Source organism: Takifugu rubripes, chromosome 1, assembly GCF_901000725.2.
Source record: "Takifugu rubripes chromosome 1, fTakRub1.2, whole genome shotgun sequence".
NCBI lineage: Eukaryota > Metazoa > Chordata > Actinopteri > Tetraodontiformes > Tetraodontidae > Takifugu > Takifugu rubripes.
This window is the reverse complement of record NC_042285.1, coordinates 1565528-1578062: the sequence shown is the minus strand read 5'-3', so window position 1 is coordinate 1578062 and position 12535 is coordinate 1565528. Positions and strand designations below refer to the sequence as shown.

Sequence of the window (12535 nt, the reverse complement as noted above, 5' to 3'; positions counted from 1 at the left end):
TCTTTTCCCAGTTAGTTCCAACACAGGTTCTGGGATAGGATCATAATTAGCTTCTGTGGAATTGCCTCAGAGCATGGGCAAAACAAATGACATAAGTGAAAGTCCTTTCAATATTTTCTGCTCGTCTGTGAAAACATCGTTGCTGGAAGGATTACCCTGCAATCAGTCTTTGGTGTAAACCTAAATGCTTTTCCCTCTCCTGCTCTTATGGATGTCTGCTGTCGCGCCTCACCCCTCTGCTTCCCTCGGCTGCTTCAGCCATCTGCATCCCTGGTCCCAGCCTGATGCATTATGCAGATGTGTTTAAAAAAGAAAAAACAACTTTGCCAGGGAGCCTTATGAAATATTTATACCTCCAGAAAGCCATTTCCCAGCCAAGCTATTAGATCTTGTTAACTCTGTGCATTAATAATTAAGCTCACTCCCTTTCTCACCCCCCTTTGTTCTTAAGCCCCTTATTCTACTGTGACCAAAAATTAGCATTCCATTTTTGATTGGTCTTTTCCCCATCCCCTTTTTCCTTTGAGCCCTCTGATCGCTGCCACCGCCTCTAAAAAGTCAAACAGTTTGTGATCTTTGAGTCCCAGAGCGCTCGGTCACACCTGCTGCTTTTGTTTTGTCGCCTAACCCCTCAGAAAAGTCCCTGCTCTCGACAGTTTGGGCAGCTGAAGACTTTCCATTCATCCACTCAGGTGTTTCTAGAAACATTTCACAAGACCGTGTTTGACTCTTGTGGCAGCACGTAAGCGCAGGCATGACCTGAGTCTCCCGGCGACCGGAAGCAATGAATTATTAATGGCTGAAGCATGCGGTGAAACGAGAAGTATTATGTTCCATTATACTGCAATCACCCACCGTGAAGTTGACTCAATCCCGAATGAGTTGTAGCTGTAGTTCCTTACAGCCCTAATCTGACTGGGGACTTTTTACCATAAATGTTCTGTTGTCATTGTATTTTTACTTTGTTTGTCTACTTTTTAGCATGAATGTCTTTTTTTGCACAATGTTCGACTCTAGACCAAAATTGGTTCATTTTAATTAGATTTAGAGGTCGTTTTTTCAGAAAAGGAAGGTTCTTGCAGGGTCGCGTAAATTTGTTTTCCTGTTTTTAATTTCTTAATACAATTTTCTTTGTTTGTAGTATATTTTTTTAGCAATGCTGTCTGAAACTACATCATATTTAATTTAGCTTGTGAAGACGAGATGGGTAAAAGGTTATCTAACCAAACCTCCACCAACTCTCTGTCGCCCCCAGGTGGTGGCGTACCATTACTGCCAGGCGGATAACGCCTACACCTGCTTGGTGCCAGAGTTTGTGCACAACGTTGCGGCTCTGCTGTGCCGCTCGCCACACCTCGTTGCCTACAGGGAGCAGCTGCTGAGGGAGCCACACCTGCAGAGTATCCTTAGTCTGCGCTCCTGCGTCCAGGACCCCTTGGCCTCCTTCAGGAGAGGTGTCCTTGAGCCACTGGATGCACTTTATAAAGGTGAAACATAGAGCGCATTTTAAAATCATCCATTGCAAACAGTGATATTTTCACCCACACATCTGTATCCTTCGATTCTTTTGGTCAGGATCATAACCTTGATTATATTAGAGGTGTCTAGTGGAACATCTCCAGGGGAAAAAAAAGAATTTCATTATAAATTTAGAGGTTTTCATCCACCACAATCATCCATGAAGCTTTTCCTACTATATTATTCATATCTTTTTAGACCTTCACTGTCCAATTTATTCCTTCACTCAAATCCTTGGTCATCCTAGAGGAGTTTTGAGAACACTGTACTCCCCCCCCCCCCCAACCCTCCATCTATACATCTCGTACAGTCCAAAAGCTTTCATTTTTAATGAAGATTAGAGCTTCATGTGATTTTTCTTTTCAAAGAGGAAAAAAACCTCCCTCCATAAAAAAATAGGTATATTTGCCTCTTGGTGAGCAGATAGTAGCTGATTATATGTGTTCGTTAATAGAGCGTCTTTCCCTTCCAGAGAGGAAGATCATCTCCGAGGAGGACCTCATCATCCTAATTGACGGTCTGAATGAGGCTGAGTTTCACAAGCCAGACTACGGAGACACCATTGTGTCCTTCCTAACCAAAACCATCAACAGGTTCCCTCCCTGGCTCAAACTGGTGGTCACAGTCAGAACCACATTACAGGTAGAGGACACAGGTTTCAGACAGGTCACCCCTTTGACCTTTGACCTGTCATTCATTAGGAGCAGTTGTGTGTATCAGTAGAGCTTAAAAACCAGCTTCTGACTGGATCCTTTGTCCATGCTCAGGACATCACCAGCGACCTGCCGTTTCACCGCATCTCTTTGGACGGCCTGGAGGAGAACGATGCCATAGACCAGGATCTGCAGGGCTACATCCTGCACCGCATCCACAGCAGCCCGGAGATCCAGAACAACATCTCTCTCAATGGCAAGATGGATAACACCACCTTTGGGAAGCTCAGCGCCCACCTGAAGGCCTTGAGCCAGGGCTCCTACCTGTACCTCAAGCTCACCTTTGACCTCATCGAGAAGGGCTATCTGGTCCTCAAAAGTTCCAGCTACAAGGTAAAGATATTTTAAAATGGTGGTGAATCAGCAATTAAAATGTGGGAGGAAATAAACAGAAACTAGAGGCCTCATTTGAAAGCCAACTCTGATCATTCTGATATTCTTTGTATGGTGGCTCTTTCATGACCGTCACACTCAACACCGCTACGATGCTGTAGGAGTGTGCGTTTCATAATGAAACGTTTTACCTGACACCAGCTGCTTCATTTAATTTCATGAATTCAGCCTTGCGTCCGGAAAACCTTCGAATTCCCGAGGAAGGCCGCGTGGCACCGGCGCTTGTACAAATGTGCCGCATTCATATTCTGAGTGGATGTGAAGCAGAACTGCGTTCTTCTCTCCCTCCCCCTCCTCAGGTGGTGCCAGTCAACCTGGCAGAAGTCTACCTGCTGCAGTGCAACATGCGTTTTCCCACCCAGTCTTCATTCGAGAGGGCGCTGCCTCTGCTCAACGTGGCCGTGGCCTCGCTTCATCCTCTGACTGATGAGCAGATCTATCAGGCCATTAATGCTGGCTCACTGCAGGTAGCCATTCTAAAATGTCTAAGAAAACCAAAATCAGAGTTAAGCCTCTGGTGCAAAGAGCAATTTATGCATCAGATATCCGCTAAAGTTGTGCCATGCTAATCTTATCCTTGAGCTAAAACAGCAGTTCAGGGAAAATATTATCCATTGAGCACTTCTATCAGTGAAAAGGTTATTAAATTTGTTCCATTTTTATGGTTAAATCTCAAATATTTAAGGCTGCACACTATAGCTCTGAACCAACACGCCAGCGTAACATCAGCAAAATTACATAAAAGTGATTACCAAGATGTCGCGATTAATGTATTTAGTGCAAGCTGAAATTATTACATGCATTAAATAAGAACAAGATCGCAGGTTTATGTGGAATAAAGAGAGCCCTTGGTGGTTAATTGTTCTGAAGGAAGGGAGGAGACAGAAGGCTGGGAAACATGTGAATCCTTGTTTTCCTGGCTGCAGGGTACTCTAGACTGGGAGGATTTCCAGCAGCGCGTCGACAACCTGTCAGTCTTCCTGGTGAAGAGGAGGGATGGGACCAGGATGTTTGTTCACCCCTCCTTCAGGGAGTGGCTGATCTGGAGAGAAGAAGGAGAAAAGACAAAGTTCCTGTGTGATCCCAGGTGAGCGGGGGCGGGAATCTCCCATTTCAGACACAGTTTGTGGAGGATAAACACGCAAAAGGCTGTGTTCCTCTGTTCCTGCGCGGCTCTGACGTATGAGAAAGCTCAGCAACAATCCACTGTAATAGCTGAAATTTCTTAAATTTCTGGTGGTTGTCAAGAAAATACGGATATAACGGGAAAGAAAACCTCATTACATCCATAACATACAATTACATCGTCACCCTCCCAAACCCACGTACGCATTTTAAGAGTGAAGTACTTCAGCTATAATAAATGATGGCTGTTATTGCTGCCACCTGCTGCTACATATTCTGAGGCCATCCTTTTTCTGCACTCCTCTTTCAGACAGCATTTGTGTTTATTCAGCCTGTAAATGTTTTATTCCCCGTAATAAAAGCAAATGTGATTGCACCGAGCGTGCTGACGGCAGCACAACTTAACGGCCTGGTGAGTCATTCCCCAGCGTTGAAAGGCTGCCCGTTTCTCCCCTCCGCAGGAGCGGACACACTCTACTGGCCTTCTGGTTCTCCCGTCAGGAGAAGCTGAACAGGCAGCAGACGATTGAGCTGGGCCATCACATCCTCAAAGCACATATCTTCAAGGTATACCATGATTTGTCCTCGCTCACACGCCCCCACACGGCTGTGGTCTGGCTGCAGAGTAATGAATATTTACGCTGTCTCCGTTCAAGGGTCTCAGTAAGAAAGTCGGGGTTTCCTCGTCTATCTTGCAAGGCCTGTGGGTATCGTACTGCACGGAGGGCCTCTCGGCGGCTCTCTCTTCACTTCGGAACCTCTACACTCCCAACATCAAGGTAAAACTTCAACATTTTCTGAAAGTGTTTTGCTTGCTGAAGCGTGTTTTTCTAAGGAAGCTTCTCTCGGGACGGAGATATCGAGAATATCAGGGAATTTTGAGAGCATCAAAAGAACTTCCTTCATTTTCTGCTTCCTCTGATGTTTTCCTCTTTTGTGATCAACAATATTTCCAATTCCATCTCCATTTCCGAGCCTAAATGCCTTGGGAAATAATACACTTTCGTTTACTATGTTGTCCACTTTGTCAAAATTACGTTTTCAGCCTCCATTTCAGCACAATAGTGAAAATCCTATTTGAGCTTGGCTGGGGTTGGCCAGCAGGTGGAGGATGTCGGAAACCTAAATTCATTATTATGACTCCAGTCCGCGCCAGAGTTTTCCACACCCTCACGTGTCTCCTGCTCTGCTGCCCCAGTATTATTGATTTCCGCCTATACGCCCTTCAGCCATGACCTGTGCTTTCCAGTCTAACCCAGTTTGTGTGTGTGGTCAGGTGAGCCGGCTGCTGATGCTCGGAGGTGCTAATGTGAACTACCGTACGGAGGTGCTGAACAACGCCCCCGTCCTGTGTGTACACTCCCACTTGGGCTACATGGACATGGTGTCTCTGCTGCTTGAGTTCGGCGCCTCTGTTGACGCTCCGTCCGAGAGCGGTCTCACGCCGCTGTGCTACGCCGCCGCGGGGGGGCACATGGCCATCGTGTCCGCCCTCTACCGCAGGAGAGCAAAGGTGCGTGGAGCACAGGGGAGGAGCTGCAGCTAGAAGTCTGTTTTCTCTCACGAACCATGTTGCCGTCACTAGGTGGATCACCTGGATAAGAACCGCCAGTGCGCGCTGGTTCACGCAGCCCTGAGGGGCCACATGGAGGTGGTGAAGTTCCTCATCCATTGTGACTGGGGAATGGGACAACAGCAGCAGCAGTCACCTCAAACCCAGCAGCAGGCAGGCCTCACCAAGGGCCAGGCGACCCAGCAGGCATTCATCGCTGCTGCCAGTATGGGATATACAGAGGTAGCCTCCATGCTATTGAATCATCTAATATCAGCTTCAACACTGGTGGTTTTCTGCTTTTAAGCTCAACATTCTTTGAGATTTTTTTCTTAAGAGAGAGTAAAAACTCCAATAAGTCTGTACAAGTTGGAGGTTTAGAGCAAAGAGGGATGGAATAGGGAAAGCTCGTCACAAGCAAAAGCAAGAGAAATGAAGACCAGTGTATGATGTATGATGCTAATTAGGCTCTGGGAAGGCTTAAGCAATTAGCCAGTTTGTTCTTACAGCTGATTGACTGACTCCTGACTGTCGATGTAGTTGTTAATGAAGACCATCAATCATTTTAAGCTCAGCCTTTTACATCACATTATTAAATCCCACTTGCCGCGAGAGATGACTTGTAATGGGATGTGATGGCTTGTTCGCTTTTGACATGTTTAATCTCTACCGTGCTGATTTCCCCCCTCTGTCAGATTGTGTCTTACCTGCTGAACCTGCCTGAGAAAGATGAAGAGGAGGTGGAGCGGATTCAGATCAATAACTTTGACACCCTGTGGGGGGAGACAGGTAGGAGTGCTCGTTTATCCAGAAGCCCGATAAACAGACACTGACAGACGATGGGAGATGCTCGGTGGCTCGTGGAGGTGTCAGAAATCTCGGACGGTGGATAATCTGTGGGTTGTTTGGCGAGTCTGAGCCCTGCAGTGCGGATTCAGTGCCCGTTCTCGTGTGTCTGCAGCTACTGCTGCGTCACGTGCTGATGGCAGTGCGGCGGTGTCATCAGCGCGCACGCAGGGCTGGGCTCGCTCCGGGGGTGGGGGGAGGGATGAGAGCGATTCAGGGAAATGACAAGTTTGATTGCCCTGTGGGCTGCTGTTGAGAAATGTAATGTATCACTATAGTTAATGCTCTGAAACCTCGTTTAAAGCAGGGAGGGTGTAGGAAAAAAAAGCTGCTTCTCGCTGTCAGGAGAAGAGGAGTCTCGCTCAGCCGTGGTTTCATCTCTGAGAGGAGGGATGTTCTGGAAGATGAGCTGTTTTATCGGATGGGTCATATAAACGGAGGTTATTGTGCCAGAGGGGATACGTTGTGTATTTATGTGGTCCCGGCTGCTGTTGGGATAAAACCAGTTTTTAACTTGTCAACGTGGTTTCTGCAGCGCTGTGACGCCAACGGCACGTGTGTGTGCAGCTGTTTCTCTGGTGGTGGTCCAGATTGCTGACTGTTGGCGTGATGCGTTCACTGTCTTTGTCCTGTAGGCTCAGCCTGGGCGGCTTGAGCGCCCAAAGAGTGTTTTGATGAGTGCATCTCAGTGCTAATAAAGAAGCACAGAACGATTTTGATGCAGGCAGGTATGAGGAGTTTTGAATGCTCAATTATTCAATAAACCAGAAGATGATTATAGAGTATTTCCAGTTCCTACAATAATTTGTCTGGCTAAGTGTAAACGCATTATACGTAACATCATTATGTAGCCTCACATTTTGCTAAATGAGTTGAGAAGCAATCTTGCAAATGCTCCTTTAATAACAGCTTTGTCAAACAAATATTTTTAATAAGTGAAGTCACGGGAGCCATTTTAACTAGACAGCCAGCTGAATAAGTTTGATCCATTATTTGTATTTACTTTGGCGCTCAGTCACGCTGTTATAGATGAGGATAATCAATAATTGTCCCTTAGAGGAGCGGGTGCATTAGCATAAAAACCAGAACAACTTCCTCCTTAATTGGGAAGCCAGGAAACAGCAAATGAAGGAATGGAGGTTTCCATTTTAGTATGTATAGTGGTTGATGTGGACGGTGTTCATTGTGCTGTCGACACATATATCAATATCTTTCTTCACACATATCCACCTATTGGGATCAATATCAGCCTCTAAATGTCCAGTGTCAGTGGGAAAAGCCCTGACATGGGAGCAATCCCCTCAGTCACTCAGAGGCTGATATCTGACATCTCTCTTCATTTCCCGATTCCCGTTTTAATGACAACATTCAGGAAGACGTCTTTTGAAAGGTCTTTGCTCCTCGGTTTAAAGGGCGCAGCTCCTTCTCTCCTCTCCTCGTCCTTTCTTTTCGCTCTTTTGCTCTTTTCAAGAATCACTTGAAAAAGGATCACGGGGCACTTTGCCTTTGAAAAAGGAAGGCTCGTATTTTTCTGGCTCTTTCCAGTATTTATGATAATCACAATCCAAACGCATCCACGTGCTTTAATCGATACACTTTTTTTTGATGCATGAAATGAGCGAATGTCTCCTGATCCGGTGTGTTTCCACCTGTCCAGCTCTGACCGCAGCGTCGGGCCGGGGGAAGCTGGAGGTTTGCCGCGTGTTGCTGGAGCAGGGTGCGGCCGTGGCGCAGACCAACAGGCGCGGCATCGTCCCCCTCTTCAGCGCCGTGCGTCAGGGACACTGGCAGGTCGGTCACATGGCTCCTGTGAACGCACGGGCAGGAAATGCAGAGATCCTGTCAAATAGTCTGGTTATAGCTGACGTTGTTTGGATGCTCTGAGGATAAAATCAGATGTCACTGACGACCACGACTGCTGGTTTCAGATCGTGGACCTGCTTCTATCGCACGGTGCAGACGTCAACATGGCCGACAAACAGGGCCGGTCTCCTCTGATGATGGCCGCCTCAGAGGGACACCTGGAGACTGTGGAGTTTTTACTGGCTCAAGGTCGGAACAGAGTCAATAAACTGGAAAAGTCAATACTCGGATGGGCGGTTTGTTGTTTTGACATGCTTTGTGTTGATTTTCCCAGAAGCCTCTCTGTCTCTGATGGATAAGGAGGGTCTCACCGCTCTGAGTTGGGCTTGTCTGAAGGGTCACCTGCCCGTCGTCCGCTACCTCGTGGAGAGCGGTGCTGCCACCGACCACGCGGACAAGAACGGCCGCACCCCTCTGGATCTGGCTGCGTTCTACGGGGACTCTGAGGTGGTGAGTTCTTGGTGTGGGAACGCCATCCTGGAATAATAACTCCACCCACAATGTGGGTCCAACTTTCATCTGACAGGTGAACGCCATTGTCACAATGCTTTGTCTGCTCAGGTCCAGTTCTTGGTTGACCACGGGGCCATGATCGAGCACGTGGACTACAGCGGGATGCGTCCCCTGGACAGGGCGGTGGGCTGCAGAAACACTTCGGTGGTGGTGGCGCTGCTCAAGAAAGGAGCCAAGATAGGTACGATTGCAGGTCAACAGAGTGAAGAGGCTATTGTTGGGCTCGCAGAAGGACCTCTTCTGAATGCAAACCTCACGTCCCTTTGTGTCGTAATCAAAGGTTATTTGCCCGCCGCGAAATGAGATTCGGTGTGAGATTGTACTTAAAAGGTCACAGACTAGAGCTGAAGCATGAGCTGCATGAAATAGACTGTGAATGGAGAAAAGGGGTGAATAGGCACTTCCTTCTAAGTCATCCCAGCGCACTGTAGCGTTTTACTGCAGTCAGCCATGGAATCAGGTTTGTGTCTCCATGTAGCTCACAGCTTCCTGCTCCAGTATGTCGTCCACCCCCTCTCATGCTGCATTCTGCTGCTTCTTCTCAGCTATTTATGGCTCCAATGTGTGTTTCTTTTTATTGTACTACTGCTGCAATATCCTGCTTTGCTTTCTGTTTGCTTCTGTCTCCCCCTCTCTCTCTCTCTCTGTTCCTCTGCTCAGAGACAGGTTGTTATTAGTGCCCGTAGTAGTTTTTTCACAGTTTTTTTCCTTTTCTTTTGTATCTGCGCGTCTCACTGCTGCTTTTTGTGTTCCTTTTTTCTTCACTTCTCCTTCATCACTACTGCCATAACTTCTCTGACAACTCTGGCCTCCTCCCCCTTCCCTGTGCCCCCCACCACTTATATATCTTCCGCCACCTTCTCCTTCTCCCCCTCACCCCTCCGCCTCTTTCTTCGGCCTCAGGATGTCAGACGCTGCCCAGTCGGCCCCGAGGTAAAGCCAAGGCTGTCGACTTCTCACCCCACCAGGCATTTTGACAGCTCTATCTCCTCTCTCTGTGTTGTATGTGTCGTCCTAAGTGTCAGCAGGCCAGCTTAGCTACCAAAAACCTTCCCACACTGACAAATAATAACACACAAAAGGTATTAGCACAGACAGCGACTCGGTTGCGATTGCGTAGCAGTAGATGCTAATGTCAGTCCCTCCAGGATTTTGCAATTTTTTTTGTAATGAATGTGGTCACAAATGTATGCATTTCACATTATAGAATGACAAACCCACAGGAGAAACTTTTGCTGCTTTTTTTTTTTTAAAGCAGTTTTGTAGTCTGAAAGGTGCATTGTTTCGCACTCTTTTTTATTTATTTTATTTTTTTTGCCAAAAGCCAGATTCGAGCGTTGCGGGTGTCAGCCTCGTGCCTCGTCGTGATCAGAGCACACAATTCTTATAATTGTGATATTTTGCTCCAACTTTATCGCCCCAGGAACACTTGAGCAGGTCGTACATGCTCTGATTTTTTTTTTAGATGTGGCTGCTTTTTTTTAAACTTTGCACCAAACATTGATGGGCGTCCTTGAAGGTCGGCGCGTGTGGACACAGGCGCCTCTGTCAGGGGGATTAGTCCGGACTGTTGTTTGGACATTTTGGCCTCCCTTTGTGTATTTTGTGGTTGAAAATCTGCGTGTTGCCATGGTAACCCAGGCTAATTGAGATGCAGTGGATTTATCGCTGCTTGCAAAAACTGTCTTTTGTTTTGGTGGACCGACCAACACAGATGTGACTTTGGTAACGTCTTCCTCCCATTTTGAGACGAGGACCGTAGTTTGTGCAGAGACACTCTGGGATTGCGTCAATTTCCTTTAATTGCTGTGATCATGATGTTGCAAATTCCTGGCGGGACTGTAATATCCAAGTGGTTAACAAGAGCATGCCCGGCCTCCAGCCTGTCTTCAGAGGTGTGTACCTTCCATCCCACAGATGCATGAGGAACCCCCCCCCCAGTAACAGCTGTATGGTTGTCAGTTAGCATACGATCGCATGTGTCTGTGATTCTTCTGTCCAACCACCACCACAGACGGAGGTGATCAACCGCTCCCAGCTGTGCACCGACCGTCTTCAGATGTCTCATGCCATATAAGACAGTAGCATCCACCCCCCCCCCCCCCCCCCCCCCAGCACCCCCACCAGCTCAGTGAACAGTCCACATCTGCACCCCTGCTTGCCCTTTTCTCTCTCTTTATGTTTTGCACTTATCTTGTGTCTCCCTGTGCAAGGTCCCCTCCTCATTGTTACCATGGTCCCCTCCTCATTGTTACCATGGTCCCCTCCTCATTGTTACCATGGTCCCCTCCTCATTGTTACCATGGTCCCCTCCTCATTGTTACCAAGGTCCCCTCCTCATTGTTACCATGGTCCCCTCCTCATTGTTACCATGGTCCCCTCCTCATTGTTACCAAGGTCCCCTCCTCATTGTTACCATGGTCCCCTCCTCATTGTTACCATGGTCCCCTCCTCATTGTTACCAAGGTCCCCTCCTCATTGTTACCATGGTCCCCTCCTCATTGTTACAATGGTCCCCTCCTCATTGTTACCAAGGTCCCCTCCTCATTGTTACCATGGTCCCCTCCTCATTGTTACCATGGTCCCCTCCTCATTGTTACCAAGGTCCCCTCCTCATTGTTACCATGGTCCCCTCCTCATTGTTACCATGGTCCCCTCCTCATTGTTACCAAGGTCCCCTCCTCATTGTTACCATGGTCCCTTCCTCTTCCCACAATATTATGCTTTTACTAAATATATGTTATGGCTCAGCGGTCACTCTAGGTTGAGTGAATTGAAATTCAACCATTTCTAACGATTTTCAGATATTTTTTTTCTATTTCTGGTCTCAAAAATGCAAAAGTCTAACTCATAATTCTGCTTTTTGTCCTCTTCCTAATTCTGTGCCACATAATTTGGTCTGGGATATGTGGCCATTTGTATTTCTCAACTGTGTTTTGGTTGCAGTTAATGATTATTTTAGTCCAAAGCGAATATTTCTCATTTTTAAAACTCAACGGGTATTTTTTATTTTTTTTAGAATGTGGTTATAAGTTGAGAAGGTCATTTGATTCCAAAACTCGGTCCAAACACATGAAGCACAGCGGTGTTTCCATACTGTCAAAATGTTTTCTAATATTTTTTCTGCAGTGGATCGCTCATCTCTCCTCCATCACTCATCCCAACAGTTGTGCTCATCCCTGTTTCTACTGTGTGTGTGTGCGTGTGTGTGTGTGTGTGTGTGTGGTGATTCCTGCGTTGCTCTCTTCTTTCTCCGACTTTCTGTCTCTCGTTTCTCGGATCCTCCCTTTTCATCCCTCCTCCTCCTGTGTTGATGCAGGTCCGGCCACATGGGCCATGGCCACCTCCAAACCCGACATCATGATCATCTTACTCAGCAAACTCATCGAGGAGGGGGACGGCTTTTACAAGGTCAGACTGCAGACATTCGTCTACAAATCTGCTGTATTAACTGTCTATTAAATGTCAAATATAACCTTGGTCTTTATTTTAGGGCTGCTAGTTATGACAATATACCGTGGGGGGGTCATCTAGTGGGATGTTTATTAGTCTTTTTCCTGTGGAACAGAAGGGGAAGGTGAAGGAAGCGGCACAACGTTACCAGTATGCTCTCAAAAAGTTCCCACGCGAAGGCTTCAGCGAGGACCTCAAGACGTTCAGGGAACTAAAAGTATCGCTGTTCCTCAACCTGTCCCGATGTCGCAGGAAAATGAACGTAAGTCCTCCGGGCCGCCTTCGGAGATTTGTCTAATTCTCCTGGGTTACCATGGCAACCACGCACCGTTGGCGGTGTTGAGTTTAGGTGTTTTCTTTGCGTTCTGCAGGACTTTGGGATGGCTGAGGAATTTGCTACAAAGGCACTGGAACTGAAACCAAAATGTTACGAGGCCTATTACGCCAGGGCGCGAGCCAAGCGTAGCAGCAGGTAAAGCTGGAAGCTCATCTCAATACCTTTGGAAGCTTTTAGCGTTTGCTTGTTTTTAAAAACACGGATCCATCCCAAACTATAGTG

The 12535-nt window shown here is 47.2% G+C and overlaps 1 protein-coding gene across 13 annotated transcripts in view; it reads left to right on the top strand.

Annotated features, from left to right (window-relative positions):
- Positions 1–12535, top strand: part of tanc2b (tetratricopeptide repeat, ankyrin repeat and coiled-coil containing 2b) — a 98594-nt gene that overhangs the window by 82098 nt on the left and 3961 nt on the right. For 11 of the 13 annotated variants that reach the window (XM_029848828.1, XM_029848837.1, XM_029848829.1 and 8 more), the window contains 18 exons: positions 1256–1487; positions 1991–2160; positions 2286–2564; positions 2924–3091; positions 3551–3711; positions 4211–4316; positions 4406–4528; positions 5026–5262; positions 5335–5544; positions 5997–6090; positions 7805–7938; positions 8076–8199; positions 8285–8460; positions 8572–8704; positions 9427–9456; positions 11843–11934; positions 12092–12238; positions 12348–12448. In XM_029848828.1, coding sequence (XP_029704688.1) covers positions 1256–1487; positions 1991–2160; positions 2286–2564; positions 2924–3091; positions 3551–3711; positions 4211–4316; positions 4406–4528; positions 5026–5262; positions 5335–5544; positions 5997–6090; positions 7805–7938; positions 8076–8199; positions 8285–8460; positions 8572–8704; positions 9427–9456; positions 11843–11934; positions 12092–12238; positions 12348–12448 — 2717 coding nt within the window. The remainder of the gene's footprint in view (positions 1–1255; positions 1488–1990; positions 2161–2285; positions 2565–2923; positions 3092–3550; positions 3712–4210; positions 4317–4405; positions 4529–5025; positions 5263–5334; positions 5545–5996; positions 6091–7804; positions 7939–8075; positions 8200–8284; positions 8461–8571; positions 8705–9426; positions 9457–11842; positions 11935–12091; positions 12239–12347; positions 12449–12535) is intronic. The other 2 variants (XM_029848801.1, XM_029848793.1) reach the window with 1 other exon arrangement.